General features: G+C 35.3%; 1 protein-coding gene across 6 annotated transcripts; it reads left to right on the top strand.

Moving 5' to 3' along the window:
- The first annotated feature begins 1,669 nt into the window (after positions 1-1,669).
- LOC135612456 (protein ENHANCED DISEASE RESISTANCE 2-like) lies at positions 1,670-15,412 on the top strand. 6 transcript variants are annotated; one of them, XM_065108779.1, is made up of 23 exons: positions 1,681-2,066; positions 3,810-3,884; positions 4,008-4,061; positions 4,157-4,222; positions 4,287-4,339; positions 5,895-5,935; positions 6,471-6,560; positions 6,626-6,672; positions 6,746-6,846; positions 7,233-7,328; positions 7,406-7,470; positions 7,550-7,621; positions 7,720-7,866; positions 7,983-8,302; positions 9,812-9,875; positions 9,982-10,157; positions 12,854-12,955; positions 13,042-13,092; positions 13,220-13,363; positions 13,478-13,573; positions 14,521-14,622; positions 14,941-15,042; positions 15,129-15,412. In XM_065108779.1, exons 1-23 carry the CDS (start codon positions 1,905-1,907, stop codon positions 15,138-15,140), a joined length of 2,238 nt encoding a protein of 745 aa, XP_064964851.1. In that variant the 5' UTR covers positions 1,681-1,904; the 3' UTR covers positions 15,141-15,412. The 6 variants fall into 6 exon arrangements, with proteins under 6 accessions (XP_064964854.1, XP_064964852.1, XP_064964851.1 ...); XM_065108778.1 differs by having other exon boundaries at positions 1,684-2,066; positions 9,803-9,875; XM_065108781.1 differs by having other exon boundaries at positions 1,971-2,109; positions 9,803-9,875.
- Positions 15,413-16,719: the final 1,307 nt, after the last annotated feature.

The raw sequence follows: 16,719 nt of genomic DNA, 5'->3' as shown, positions 1-16,719 counted from the left end.
CTCATCTTCCGTCTCCTCCGAGGAGATGAGGAGATGATCGAAAGAAGAGATGGAGGGGTGATATAAGAGGAGGAGGAGAAAAACGAAGAAAGGATAGAGTAATAGAGGAGAAGATGGAATATCAAGCGTAGGCTTATAAATTTGATCATGATCAAGTGCTTTTTGGATTTTGTCTCATGGACAATGAAAGTGAGGCGCAAAAGAAAAAGAAATAGGAGAAGATTGATATAAACCATGTAATAATCAATGATATAGTTATCCATTTACATCCAGTAAATTCTCAATACATGATGGACACCATCCCATAAAAAATAATTAGTAGAGAATCTTTTAAGACATATATATATATATATATATATCTATCAAAATATTAATGCTATATACATGTATCCTTTCAAGTATTTAAATCCTTCTATACGTAACTGATGTTACCATTTCGCCTGTAAAGTCTGAAGTCATCACTTACAAACTGTGGTTACCAGTGAGCTTTAGAAAGTAAAATTTGAAATGCCTAAAACACCCTTCTATTATTCTTAATCGAAAGGGATTCCTACAAATTTTATTAATTTATAGGATTAAATGTAGCATTTTTTCCAGGAAAATTAGCAATACTACTCTTTATGTTATTTTTTTGAATTTTGTATGTATATATATATATATATATGTATATATAAAAGATAAAATATTCTATAGTGAAAAAATCTTGACTGTAATAGCACCTAATAAATAGGGGAATTCATCTGTCACAAACAAACCCTCTATGGATGGCTTTGAAAATAATTGAGATGGGTGACAAATTTTATGATCCCTTCCTACCATTCCAAAGGGGTACTATTGATGTGCCAACGAGAATTGATTCTAACTCTTATTATCATTTTTATGGTAAGGATGATGACTCCAGTGAACAATTTCTTTTCAAGCTGCAGGTCCATGTTGAATTTTACTTCTTCAATTCATCTAAATGGTCTATTAATGAAGTGAATATGTGGTAGAATAATTTATGTCATATTTCTTGATGATGAATAATGTTGTATATTTATAGGATCGAGGAGAGTTTGATCGTCCTCTCATCATCATGCTCATGAATCAATCAAGATGATTATATAATTTCTTATTTGTGAGTGATTCTTTATCGATCGGTTGAGACACTTTTCTGATGCGAGAAATCGTGATATTGGGGTTTAGTAATGTCTTCCGTTAAGTGCAAAATAAGACGTATTATGCATTGGCTATCTAATTATGTTAAGACTAAAACATATGATTATTCCCAAATTGCAGAGAGTTTGGTGTTGAGTGATTGACCGAAGTCTGACTGTGGGCTACTCCACAACTACATCTTTTTATTTTCTTTTTCGGACAACCAAATGTTTTTTCCCTCATGATTTTAAGGAAGAGAAGAGAGAGAAAAAGAGAACATGATTTTATTTTTGTGTTTTTTTTCAGACGATAATGCGATGAAAGAAGATTTGATAACTGATCGATTGTATGTTTCTGAAATTACTGAAAATCCAGTTTTTAGGATTAATTTAATAACATATTATCCCCACACAGAGAGAGAGAGAGAGAGAGAGAGAGAGAGAGAGAGAGAGGGGGGGGGAGCAGATGGGTTGGCTGAATGTGCTTTGAAACTTTACAGGGAAAGGGAGGTTTGTAATCTTTTGGCTCATTTGGTTCGTCCCCCCATCCGATTCACCTCACTCCGATTGGTTGATTGGAGGCGGGGCCGCCATGCCATAGCACACGAGATTACTACATTGCCACTATCGCTCGCTCGCTCGCTCGACAGCAGCAGAAGCAGAAGCCGACGGAAGAAAGCAGGAAACATACTGGAGCACGCAGCCACGATAAAGGTCGCAGCTTTCCATGGTCACGGAGCTCTAAGAGGGTGGGCGAGGCAAGCTCCTATGGGGATCTCTTCGGAAGAAGCCGCGGATCGAAGGATGGAGGGGTGGCTGTACCTCGTCCGGCACAATCGCCTTGGGTTGCAGTACTCGAGGAAGAGGTACTTCGTTCTTCGAGGCAACGCCCTCGATTGCTTCAAGACCGCGCCCACGTCGAACGGGGAGGTATTTCTGATCGCTTCTCGGCGGCTCTGCCGTTGGTTTCTCGGTCTGTTCTTGATCTCTCGTTCCGTCATTGCTCGTGTTTTCTTGCTTCGTTCTTGATTACTTGAGCCATCGGCTAACTTTCTTCAGGGGAAAAGATGGAATCTTTTAGTGGTTTGTTTTGGCTGTTTCGACGATCTTGTTGATTAGAAAGAGAGAAGAGAGGAGCTTCTTTGCCTGGTCTTCTTTGCTTTGCGGGGAAGCTTGAGTCGGTTTTATCCCGAATTTGTCTCGAGCAAAGCGAGATCAGCAATCGTGAGATCGTTAATCGATTCACGTGACGTGGGGTTTTGCAGAGACCAAAGATGGTGGTAGATTATATGTTGGACTGTGGGCTGTGACAATGTGTCCTGGGCGTGATGGGAGAAGGTGAATTCGGTGCTAACGGTACATGATGGGTGGTGGAAAGAGACTACAGGAGCCAACTGATAGCGGCAAGCAGTGGACGGTGATTGACTTGTGATTGGTGTCGACGATGAGTGTATTAAAAGTCTTGGTCGAGGTTGAGGAAAATTGGATAAACATAATAAAAAGTCTAAAAGAGATGTTGCCAAATTATTGCTAATTTAGAATTTTGTGATACGGTCTTCAGGAAAGAAAACTAAAAGCATATTTCTTCTATGAATTTTTGTCAAATTTTTAAATAGAAAGTTGTTGTTTGATAACAAAACTAAACAGGCCTTTACATTTTTGTGATGGGCACGGTATTATGAATGGGGATCAAGTCTTAATGGTATTGTTGATCATCTTATGTGAAATGACCCCCCGAGAAGGATGCACTCATAGTTTATTTCTTCATCTCAGTCACTCCTCATGGATGTTGTGTGATTTATGAGAGGGCAAGTGGATGGGTGATTAAACAGGCTCTGCATGATGCATGATGCATGATGCATGATGCAGTTCAGACATAATAACTTTTCGACATGCCAGGAGTTTCTATTTGAAATCAATGGTCAAAACCATGGATCTTTTTTTTGTTTGTTTGTTTCTTCCTTTTCTTCTTTTGTGCTCTTTGTATAGCTGCAAACTTTTCCAACTCTTGATCAATTCTGCATCGATACATAGATAAATACCTCCGATATTTATTTTATAAGGACATTACAAACTTTCAGGTAAACCAAGTGTAAACAGAATTGTTTTTGGTCAAGAGGACAGGAAGCAATTTGTGTAAATTGTCCTAATTGTAAGAATGTGACAGATCAGAACAGTAATATGTGATATCCACATGTCGTAGTGTTGTTTAGCATGTTTTTTCTTGTTCTGGTACTGGAAATCTTGATGCTGATCCCAGCTAATGTGAAAATTAGATGTCCTGAACCTACACCCGTTTCTTGCCTATTCAAGACAATCTTAATTGCCTGATAAAGTATTATTAGACTCACATGTGGTCCGAATCTTGGACCCTGAAGTACCTTTGTTTTAGCATGGATCACAAAATAACTTGTTGTCTATGAATTGCTTATTTTTCTTTTGGTAATCTCCATATGGTAACTTTGATTCTTACTATTTAGTAGACTGGCTGAATCTACATGATAATGTTGCAAAGATTTTGATTGATTTTTTTGTCCAATAATTTGTTGGCAACTTGGAGTGGTGCTGTTTTATCTGCTGAATTTTGTTGAAATAACTGAATATTATTTTTCTCATGTGTTGTGCTCAAATGCATGGAATTGTGATTTTTGTGAATATTCTTTGTTTTCTCAGGAACCTAGTAGGAGTGCAGTGGTTGACTCCTCCATACGCATCACTGATAATGGGAGAGATATTTTGCATAGAAATGTACGGCATAAACCTGACTCATTTTGCAGTCTAGATTCATTTATTCCATCAATATAGTTATGTGATAATTGCCACTGTTACCAATTTCATCACCTAGTTATAGCTTTGTTGGTACTTTTTCAGGTCTTGTATATATTTACGCTTTATAATGCCTCTAATCACAAAGATCAACTTAAGGTATGCTGGAACTTTACTTACTTTGAAAGGCTTTCTGGTAGTAGCTTTTTTGCTTTTTTCTTCTTATGGATATTAAAAATGGCCAAACCCTGCAGTTGGGTGCTAGAAGCTCAGAAGAAGCAGCTAGGTGGATCAGATCTCTAATGGAAGCAGCATTAAAGGTTTTGATGTTCTTGTTAGTTCTTTTGTATTCCTTGACAACTGTACATGTTTATACATTTGCAGGAAGGCCCAAACAAAGAAGAAAATGTTGTATCTCGTTCAAAAAGAAGATTTAGGTATTACATCACCCCTCTTTACCTATTAAGCGGTTTTAAATGTTTGTAAGTTTATGTGGGTTGACAACTATGCTCTTTTTTTTTGTTGGATAGGCATTTAATAACTAACATTACCATGCTTTGTAACTATCTGCTCAGTTATTTCCTCATAACTCTATGCTCTTAGTACTCTTTTGGAATAGGCCTCTAAAGCTTTATTGTCGTAGATGTTAACATGGGAACAACATTTATATTTTTGTATAATTGGAATTATTCTTTAGAGTGGTAAAGGTCAGGGCCAAGGTTTCCAATACTACCCGGTATGATATGGCATGAGTGGAATTTACCAGTTTGCTAGCTTACTGGTACATGGACCAGGGTAAACCGACCTGGTATAGGCCTATACCATTCGATACAAGACTTGTATCACCCAATATGCTCGGTATAGGGCCTGTAGCATCGGATATAGGACCTATAACGTCCGGTACAGCACAGTACATGCCTTGTACTGGTTTTTTTTTTCAGTTTTTTTTAAAAACTTGGTACAAACCGATGTATCGACACTCAATACACCGTTGTAGACCAGTGTGGTATTAATCTGAGCTCTGACCGATATGGTGCTGGTACATATAATTCTAACCGTGGTTGTCCAATATAGATTTAGAAAAGATGGTCTTTATGGCATTTGAAGATGCTACAGCTCATCGTTGCCTTGATATGAAATTGAGTAAGTTATTTTTTGCTTAATCTTATGGAGAGTCCATGAGAAAGAAAGTTGTAAGCTGTTAGTGTACTTCCTAGAGCTTCTCAAAAAGATCACAAGACATTTTACATAGGCTTGGCTAATGTCAACTTGATTGCAGAGCCCTCAATACCTTCCTAAATGATTAGCTTGTGCAGTGAGATGATGTTGTCTCTGGTGAAGGGAATCCTTTTTTCTTCCACACATGGTGACTAAAATTAATAGTCAATTTAGGGAGATTGGCTACATGGCAAAAGCATTTCTGCAATAGTGTTCAATATTAGTGATCGTGGACCTGGATTTTTCATGGAATAGAGATCAATACTCTATGTCATTGCATGTGTTTATAATTTTGTCATTGTACCGATGCCTTCAGATATGAATTGCTTTTTTCCTTTGGTTTTTGATTAACTAAACCTTTCTAATTTACACTAAACTTAAGAACTTATCTGTTTAAATTGCCTTTAACAGGCTTTTATTGTTGTCTAGTCACAAGATTTCTCGTGAATGGTTTTCATATGCTCCTTAAGCATAATTCATAGAAGTAAGCAATTACTTCAGAATTAAATCGTTGGTAGTAATTCACACTTCTAATGTTCATTTAGCTCATCTACAAAACTGTGGTCTTAGTTTGACATAATTTATTGGTGCCAATTCTTGAATAATGTTATTATATCTGTGCATTTAGTTCCCATCCAATATGGACCATGATCTGTCTACTGTTTGATCAATGGCATAATTGCATCAAAATTTTCTTGATATTATTTGTCTAACTGAAGTTTTTTTTTTTTTTTGTATTTCCATGTTATTTGATCACTAAGAATGATTATACAGGATGATTCGTAGGAGTGGGAGAAGCCAGAAACGCTCTGTAGGTTAGCACATGTTCTTTCACCACTTATTCTTTAGCTCCTTTTTTTTTCCTTTTAACTTACAAACTTTAGATTCCTTTGACAAAATTGGCATCTAACTACAGATCGAATTGTGCATTGTATCGGGTTCCTATTGCCTGTTGGACCAATATGGTTTGTCAGAGGGGAAAAGGGTAGAAAGAGTGTGATAGGAAGACATTGATCACATGCTTTCTTCTTTCTTCTATGGTTTGAGGATCCCTAGCTGCTAAAAACAAAGATTCAATCCCTAATCAGTAAAAAAGCCAGCTTAGTTCCTGTAGTGTCAATGTGCACTGATTCATGTACTACTGTTTCAAGGCTGGCCTACTACATGCCAGTTGGAAATCGTTGTATATTGTGAAACCAGTTTACATGATCGTACATTTTTTTTGCAAAAAAAAAAAAATTGACCATAATATTGAGATTTTACAGATAATTTTAATAGCTTGACTGTGCTTACTGGCTGTTATTGTTTCCTTGCTTTTTTCTAAATTATTTTCCCATAAAATTCACTTAGATTGGACTGTATTCACATCTGTGCTTGCTGATCCAATGGCGTCTGATGTAATTGCACCTTCCCCATGGACGATAGTTGGCTGCAGAAACGGTGATCATTACATTACTATTTTTCTTTGTCAAAAGATCATTTTAAACTAGGATTTTTCTATGTAGGCTTGCGGCTGTTTAAAGAGGCAAGAGATGCTGATTCTCGGGGAATGGTACCTATCATTTGACAAACAATAATTGTTTATCAGGTTATTGAGGTGCTAATAGATATTCCACTCTTCTCAGTATCGGGATGACCATCCAGCTTTAATGGCAGTAGGTGTCATTGATGCATCCTCAGAAGCCATTTTCAAGAGAGTTATGTCTCTTGGTTCATCAAGATCAGAGTAAAGACAACACCCTCCTGTCTGTAGAATTTTGTATTTTAACATCTAATATTATAACTTCTGAAAAAATATGCATAATTTTCTTATTTGAGAAAAAAGGTCATGTACAATGTTTTAGTCCAGATAGATTGCTACATTCTTGACTTGTGACCCATTTTATCAGAGCATCATCTTTCAACAATTTTAGCAAATAAGTGATCTAGATTATGTTAATGTTGTGAGCAGATATACTAAACTCTTGCAGTATCATACCAACATTCCGGAACAAGAAAAGCATGGCACACCATAAAGATGAAATGAGAAGTCATGTCATGAGTTGGAAATTTCTAGATATGGTTTTTATACACTGTGCTTATTCTGAAAGTAAATTATGAAATTTCTTGCAGATGGGATTTCTGTTTATTAGAAGGCAATGTGGTCGAGCACGTGGATGGTCACACTGATATCATTCACAAAAAACTGTGTGGTGATTGGTTGCCATGGTCAGATAAATACCTCTTGGATTACTGGAATATTATCTATATCTTCTTACTAGCACATTGATAGCAGTGGTTTGCAGGCGAATGAAAAGAAGGGATTTATTACTACGACGGTACTGGAGGAGGGAAGACGATGGAACATATGGTAATTCCATTTATGAATGACTGGTGATTCTCAGATCATAAAGATCTAAATCAACTACTCTATTTTGACTTTGTGACAGTAATTCTGTACCACTCTGTTTTCCACCAAAAATGTCCATCTAAGAGAGGTTATGTTCGTGCCTGCCTTAAAAGTAATGTATGCTTGAAACTCAGGCTGTCGTGCACATTTTCTCGTGGTCTTGCCCATCTTAACAAACACAAACTTTTGGTACTTTATGCTCATTTTCAGGTGGTGGATATGTGATATCTCCAGTGAGCCAAGGAAAACAATCAGTCGTAAAACACATGCTTGCAGTTGATTGGAAATTTTGGAAATCTTATTTTTTCACCTCTTCTGCAAAGTATATTACAATCCGGATGCTAGGGAGAGTTGCAGGTTTGATCTATAACATGGTCATATTATTTTTACTTTTATTTTGGCATGTCTCATCCATTTATTAGATCAATATAGTGAGCATATGTTGACAGGTTGATTAACTGTGTGCTCTGCAGCTCTTCGAGAATTCTTCCGGGCAAAACTTGGTAGCAGGGCATGCTCTGATTTATCTTCAAGTGAATCAACAAGGGAGACAGAGTTGCAACAGAGTGAAAAGGAACAAATGAAACTAGAAGTACACTCAGCAGATGAAAATGATAATATTGAGGACTCTGCAGATGAGACACAGAGATCACCTACCAAAATTGCAAAGGCAAGTGGATCATTCCTTCAAATGAATGATGCAGCTGATGAGTTCTTTGATGTTATCAATGAACCAGAGTATGATGAAACAGAGGCTTTGTGGCCTTCTGAGGAAGGCATGATGCAACCCCAGGTTCGTGCTTGTCGTAGAATTCATCAAATATAAAATTATGTTCGTATTAACTATACTTTAGCTTTGAAAGAAGTTATATTCAGGATCCTATAGTTTTTTGTCTTCTTTATTGACTATACTGAAAATCAAGCTAATGTTCTCCGTCAGTTTTAGAAATCAGGGAAATGACCTCTTAATGTGTAGTTGTGCATAATTGTACAGTAAGAACCTTTAGTGACAATTGTAATGATCACTAATTCACTATTATGGAAAATATTCAAGATGAATGGAAAAAGGTAAATAAGAAAAAGATGGGGAAAATATTTCATGTGTTACAGGCTTTAGAACATAAGTTGTATAGTTTTACATAATAGCTTAAAAATATAAGCTGATCATGTTTTAATTTTAAAGTTTTTTTTGTCATGTCTATGTCAATAGTGTCTTTGATACAGTAAAGATCATGTAGACCTTTCTTTTCTTCTGTGATAAAGCATGAAGTTGATTTGAATGGCAATGTTAAAGATATGAAATATTTAAATTTTTAATTGGTTATTAGAAGAAACTGCATTATTGGAATGGGATTGATGGTATATAAATTTTCTCAAGAGGGAAAGAAGTCCTTGGTAGAATAGGATCATGATGATTCTATTTCCATCAGCAGTGTCATGGTATAAGGACATGCCAACTGTTTCTATCATGATAGGTTTCTGTCATATTGGTCGGACCTAGAGTTTTTAAATATCGATAGCACCAGGGTATATTTTTACTGGTATTATCCAGTCTGACCAAGGGACGATATTGAACCTCATTGGTCGATACTGGTCAATGTTATACCACCTAGTATACTAGTATCATATGGGTCCGACCAGTTGCCGAAACCACTGCTGAGATTTGATTCCTTGATGAGTACATCCCTTGCCTACTGGCACACAATAGAATTAGCCTAGTCATGTATCGACGTATTTGATATTGGTTCTTTTGATGTTTGCCAATACCTTTTTTCCATTATGTGTTTCAACCCGTGTTGTTGTAATCCACGTGGAGACATGCTGGTTGGCACAACTTGTTATATATATATATATATATAGGCTGTCTGTACTGGACAAAAGCTTTAATATTTTTTCTGCAACAGGTGTTCTAATTGAAGGAAATTTCAATTTTGACTTTGAACTTTCACTACAACCAGTTTGAAACTTCAAAATTTTTCAGAATTTTCACGTTATCAGTTGTTTTAAATTGGAGATATGGAAAGGGGTTTGACGAATAAATATTAACTAGATATAAAAAACTCAGAATCTCATCCATAAAAAGGTTTCATCTAGATGTTAGTCTATTGTAATATTTTTACAGGCACCTACAAGCTGGTCCTTGATTTTTAATTCTTTGTCTATCTCAAATTCTGTATGCGAATATGTTTGTCTATACATGAAGTTTATCTGCCATTTTGTTCTTTCATATTTAATTGTGTGCATGGTCAAATTATTACTTCAAAATTTTCGTGATTTTTCTTTCTTATAACAGTTAGTGCAGGACCAGCATCATTCCAAGCTATCAACGGCTGCAGTTTTCGTGAAAAAGTTGCATGATATTGCAGGTGGATTTATTAGATTTATTCTAAATGTTCATACATAATCATGTCTCGTTTGAACTTTGTTGATTACTTTTGTATTTACTATCTGGTTTCATCCTCTTCTTTTCAGTTCAAAAAAAAGGTTATATTGACTTACAGGAAGCCTCATTTGGGGAAAGTGTGCCATGTAGCTATGGATTAACACTTCCGAAAGACCTAAACTGTAGTTTGCCTTCCAGTTGGGCAATGGCAGATCCTTCAACATTTTTAATTCGTGGCAAATCTTACCTACATGATCATCAAAAGGTAAACTTTCTAGCTCTGTGATTAAGATTTGATTCTACCTACATTAATCATATCATAGGTTGAGAGATAATACAGAAACAATTTTATTTAGGAAACAAGTTAATAATTAAAGTATTGGTGGAATATTTTTGTTAACAAATATAGGGAATTTTGATAGTTTATACCCTCCTATCAGAGACTTCCTTTCTTCATGGAAAACGTGCATTTTCTATAAGAGATAACAGAGAGAGATAGAGAATATAGGGACAAAAGATACAAGAGATGAAATAGGGACAAAAGATATAAAAGAACTAGAAGAAGAGGAGAGAAGAATAAAGAAAGTCAGAGAAAAACCCAAAAGATATGATATTCATGACAGTTTTGAATTTATTAATGTCTTTAGGATTTACAATAACCTTTTTTTTTATAGATTTCATCTCTTCCCCCTACTATTTCTTATCAAGGTAGTACTTGACAAAGATTACATTCATATAAGTCAAGGGATTAAAAGTTAAGCCTGTATTACCACAAGATTTCCTATATTCTATAACCCTCTAAACAAGATTCCAAACAAGAAATTAACTGATCTATACCATACTATACTTATATTAGACATTAGGGGCCTTCTGAAATTTCTGCTGAGGAAAAGGATGAAAATGTAAGATATTCCTAATCCTGGTAGGACTTGAACACCCTTTAAGTTGGTGGATTAGTTGAGACTTGAGACACAATCAGGTCTTGACTAGGGACTTACCATTTTATAAGCTCTCATCTCTTTATGCCTTATAGGAATCTTTATTTATAAGCTCGCATCTCTTCCATCTCCTATTCCTAAACAAGGTGTTACTTAACAAGGATAACCTCTATTCAAATTGAGGGATCAAAAGTTAATTCTGGGTTTTCACTATAAAAGGATTCCAAAATTGGAAAACAACTAGCCTAGCCTATACCAAGGATCTAAGAATTGGGCGTATTGCTTGGTATGAGTTGGTATTTACTAATCCAATAGGCAACAACTATCAATAACTGCATCAGGATGGATTTATACACATTTATAAATTACTGCATATAAAAAGCTAGGACACCGGATAAAAGCAATCTCTTAAGAATTTGACCTTATTCATTGGGATAGATACAGTTTCCAATAGTTGATGGTGAGGATCCATATTGCACTCTAAAACGTCAACAGAGTTATGCCCTTCATCTCCGCATGTCTCTCCTGTCCTTGGACCATCTTGATACCATGTCTGATGATCCGTTGATCTTGTGAAAGAAATCACATTACCAAGATTGGTCTGCTTGCCCTTAGGAGAGGATAATGTTCATGAATACTAATATCCATATCATCCATGTAACCATATTCCATGCTAAATATAACATTATCCATGATCATCATGCAATAATCTAATCCAAAAATCTGGTATACAATGATAACATGTATCCATTTTTGAAAGCTAGTCATCCAAAGATAGATCATTATACATTTGTTTCAAGGATTACATTGTGAAAGAGCCAGTGATGTATAATTATCAACGTAATTCAATAACAAAGCAATGCTTGTAAGTGACATTTAGAAGAATAAAGACTAGTGGTTTAGATTTGTATATATAATAAGATTTCAGAAGATTGGATTTCATCACCATTCAACGATCATTTTCATCACCTATAGTATCATAGTCACTGTTCCACATGATTGTTATGATCAAGGAATCAAATCTTGATTGTATTGGTCGGTAACCAGGTGGTATTTTATTTTTAATATTTTGCGGTATACCAGGCTGTACAAGATGATATACTACCAGGTGATATGTTATTTTTAATATTTTTGTGGTATACCAGGCTGTACAATATGATATACCACCCAAAATATCAATATTATGCCAGTTCAACCAGTTCCTGGAACCGATATTGGACCGAGATTTAAATCCTTGGTCATAATCATCATTAATAGAATCTAACAGTAAGAGAACAAATGAATATGTATATAAAAAAGATAAAGGTAATTTTTTCCAGATTTGTTCCTATTCAACATAAGATTCGAAAAAGCTTGGATTTCATGACCAAGATCTAAATTCTCACTTAATGAATCAGAATAGCTCAGTTTGTTTACCAAAATTTAATAATTCGTTTAACTAAATTGATTTAAACATATCACATACACCTAACCATTATATTTACATGCCATGTACTTCAAATTAAATTTTCTTTTATTGGGACCAAATCGATGATCTATGATCAACTAATAGGATAGATGTGATCGGACATTAGAAGAAATCCAACAGATGAAGAATCATCAAAATCAAACACCAAATAAAATTATAACATCTTGTTACAAATCAATCCTAGAAAACAACAGATAGATTCTTGGATCTGACAGCTAGGTCCCTTGCTGAACTCAATCTGTGAATTTCAATCAAATCATTTTTTTAATGGAACAACTCTACTTATTCCACTTATTAATCTTATCCAAGCATTTTAGACCGGGATAATTTTGTTCCACTTAACTATCAGAGCTAATTCGACCAATTAAAAATGTCTCCATCACATTTTTTTCAAGGAATTATATATTGTATTATAAACAAATAAAGAATTTTAAGTATCGGCATCCATAATATAATCCAACTATTGCTAGAGAAATATTCAGTCTGATAAGTTGATTTTAGTGTTTATGAAAATTAATAATATATGTTGTATTTATTTATCTTCTTGTCTAATAGATAAAAGCCAATGGTACCTTGATGCAAATGGTAGCTGCTGATTGGTTAAATTCTGATAAACGTGAAGATGACCTCGGTGGTCGACCAGGGGGAATTGTTCAGGTGTTTCTGAGAAGAAAAATTACAGTATATCCTGTTGTGACTATTCTTTTGTTTTCTCTGAGATATTGAAGGTTTGAGTCTTGCAGAAGTATTCAGCGCAAGGTGGCAGTGAGTTTTTCTTCATCATACACATACAGGTGAGTGGCTGCTTAAGTGAATCATGTCAACAGCATAAAGGAGACAAGAATGATAGAGACAAGAATTGTCTACAATAAGATATACATATTCTGGTTTTAGAAATATCCCAAGGTTGTATATTGACAGGTTCCAGGTTCGACCACATACAGCCTAGCTTTTTATTACATGATGGATTGTCCATTGGAAAGTGTTCCCCTCCTAGAAAGATTTGTCAAAGGTGACGATGCATATAGGAATTCAAGGTTTAAACTCATTCCATACATATCAAAGGTATACATTTTCACTATATAATTGTTTCTAACTAGTTCCACATTATGTTTCTATTAATTACGCACAGAAACTTTGTTATTTAGTTCTTTTTTTGTCCCTTTGACTTTATTGTAGGGTTCTTGGATAGTGAAGCAAAGTGTGGGAAAGAAAGCATGTCTGGTGGGTCAAGCACTTCGCATCAATTATTTTTGTGGGTGCAACTATATTGAGGTATATTTAGATGTTTGTTACAGTACAGCTGCTTTTGTAAAACCAATTAAATTACTTTGTCAGATTTTTCAAATTATATTTCTAATCTCTTTCTGTAATGGCAACATTGACTACATCCTTAGGATTTCTGCAGTGTATTATGGTACTCTGTGTTCAATGAAATGCATTATCAGAAAACGTTGCAGCATTACATGTGCCCATGGATAATGTTATAAATTATCAGATTAGCAACCCATGAAAAGCAAAGTTATATATGTAACATGCAATTGTTTCCTTATATTTTCTGTCAGCATCCCCTTCTCCAAACCCTTTTCTTCTCCCCCAGATCCATGATTGAACATTTCTATCTGGCTACCGTTCATTCCTCTTTCCTCAACTTGAGCACATTATCCCAAATCGTCAACAAGTTGTCATACTATGTACTAGGCTCTGCAGCCTAAAGCACCCCATATTTACTAGCTTAATATCCTCTTCTCCCTTTCCCTTGTTCCAGTAGTTTTAAGTCGTGCATGCATTCCACCATATCAGTCTATAGTTAGCTATTGATGCTACATCCAATTTTACATAGTTACTCAAATTTGACTTTGTTGTGGTTTAAAATTGGTGAATGACTGAAAAGGGATTTCCTGTGCATCGGATATTCAATTAAATGGTACTCTGTGTTCTATGAATTCATGGCAAAAAATCTGATTAATCCTTCTAAACATCCACTGATCACATACTATTACTTGAACCGAGTAATTGATGCCTTTAGTATAGGGAATGCTTGCATGTTTACATTTTATTGTATGGTGATGCTTATTAATATAAATCCTTTTCACTGCATACACGAGCAGCCACATGTTCAATAATTAGTTATGCATAATGTGTTAGATGCTTTTGTGCAGTACTATCATGAAACAGCAACATGGGTTTGGTAATGACATCTTATGCTTATGAACTTTCAGCTTGGAATTGACATCGGCTCATCAACAGTTGCTAGGGGCGTCGTGAGTCTTGTTCTTGGTTACTTGAGCAATCTGGTTATAGAAATGGCATTTCTGATTCAGGTATGCATTTAAAGTTTGAATATTAGCTTACATCATCTGTTCTATCTGACTCTTGAACAAACCAGTCTTCATGGAAAATCAGTACGACCTTTCCACTTAATCAGTGACAGTTAGATGTTCAGCAGCATCAATGGCTAAGTAGACTCACTGCATCTTCAGAACTTTTTTCCCTCTTAAATTTGTGGTATTTTCTTTGCATTTATCATAAAAAAGCAAAGAGAAGTGAATGCTTATTTGATGATTAGAGGAATCAGTATTGATATGTTGTCTTGGGACATCGATAACCATGTTATCATACCTTATAACAATGGCTTGCAGGGCAATACGGAAGAAGAGCTTCCCGAGTTCCTTCTTGGGACGTGCAGGCTGAACCATCTTGATGTCTCTATATCGGTTCCATTAACCGATGATAATCATAAGGTGAACCTGTAGCTAACTGGTCGGGTGATTGAATTCATGACTCAGATAGTATTCTTACCTTATTCTTTCTCTCTTTTCTTATGCAGATTAGATTATGATTTGCTTGCACATATATGATTCTTTCATTTGATAACAAGCTGGACATGGAAGCAAGTACACTTGTTCCTGGAGATGCAGTAACAATTGGAAATGATACTGATGTCTACTTATAATTCGTAGTAATATGTCGACGCATCAATTAGATATCGGCTACATTATGATAGAGTTTGGTCTTTAGATGCTATTTAATTGCTTGTTTATATTCCATTGCTGTTGATTACATGTTTATAAGTAATCTTTTGCGATCATTCATGAAGGTTTAATTTTCATCTGCACTTGGATATAGCTAGCGGTGTCTGATTAATTGATTTGGTGGAATCAGCATTGTGACATGACAAATGCTAAATATTGATTTGGAATGGTACTCTTCCAAGCATTGGTTGCTGATCTTCCCTTGTGCAATCAGGAATCAGGAAGTAGCACAATAATAAGCAGAATTATCATTTATTCGTCGATGGTATCTTAATATGACTTAGTTAGACATTAATATCTCAAAAAACTTGTCCCCTGACATCACTAGGTAAGCTATATTGTCTCATAATACAATAAGTTAGTGATCGATAATATGTCTGTTTAATTCCAATAACAAACGAGATCTCATCTTGCAGAGTATCTATGTGGAGGCATCCCTCCGCGATTAGCTTCTTAGAGGGACTATTGATAGGCAGCACATTTTTCTTCGAAAGTCTTCTTCTATTTTATTTTGTTATCATGTTTCACACACTTGTTCTTCATGCTATTAATCGTTATATCCTTAGACATTTATTTCATCGGTAATAACATCCAAAATGGGTAGTGTGCATGCATTATTAAGGGGTTGATTTTTTAAGGGTTAATTATAGATTATCCCTTACAGTTAGATCTCTTGAGCATTTCGATCCTTAGATTTAGAAAATTTATATTGAATGATATAAAAACGATAAAACCGAAGACGGATAGTGATGTTGAACTACGAGAATGATACGGTGCTCGATCTTGTCGACGTTACTAATAACATGAAAATGATGGGTAAAGAGGTAATTTTGATTCGATCTATATTTTTTATCAATAAAGTGGATGACATTAGAGTAAATGAGATTAAATATTTTATTTTCATAATTATAGGTGTTTAAATGTAATTTTTTTAAGTTTATAAGTCAATGTTAAAGAGATTTAACTATAGAGATAATATATAATTAGCTCTCTTTTGAAGCCTTATTGCTTATAAACGAACCGTTTTGTTGATGTTCCAAAATCAAGTGTGTATGTATGAAGTAAGGAAAGAAATGGGAGGGTGTGACAAGCCATCCATCTTACCGTACCAATCGAAGTCATATTTAATCTCTAAGCTTCTCGGTCTCTTCTTTCAGTGCCTAAATTGTTCATTAATCGATGCCAAATGTAGAGATGGTTGTGGTCTTTTCAGAGTTGGAAAAGCCAACATCACTTTCTTAAATCCCACCGCGAGCTTTGGAACCATCGAACCATCTCTCTCTCTCTCTCTCTCTCTCTCTCTCTCTCTCTCTCACCCTCAGAGTAGGATAATTAATGAGCTGGTTTGGCACCACAAGACGTCACTCTCTCTCTCTCTCTCTCTCT

This window comes from Musa acuminata, chromosome BXJ2-5, assembly GCF_036884655.1.
Source record: "Musa acuminata AAA Group cultivar baxijiao chromosome BXJ2-5, Cavendish_Baxijiao_AAA, whole genome shotgun sequence".
Classification (NCBI taxonomy): Eukaryota; Viridiplantae; Streptophyta; class Magnoliopsida; order Zingiberales; family Musaceae; genus Musa; species Musa acuminata.
The sequence above is the reverse complement of the archived record's forward strand: the minus strand, read 5'-3'. Positions and strand labels throughout refer to the sequence as shown.

Bases quoted from the DNA above. Each gene is read 5' to 3' on its own strand.
- LOC135612456 (XM_065108778.1), top strand. From the start codon at position 1,905: ATGGGGATCTCTTCGGAAGAAGCCGCGGATCGAAGGATGGAGGGGTGG. The intron at 12,956-13,041 runs GTGTTTCTGAGA...TGAGTCTTGCAG, and splicing joins GACCAGGGGGAATTGTTCAG to AAGTATTCAGCGCAAGGTGG. The intron at 14,623-14,940 runs GTATGCATTTAA...AATGGCTTGCAG, and splicing joins AAATGGCATTTCTGATTCAG to GGCAATACGGAAGAAGAGCT.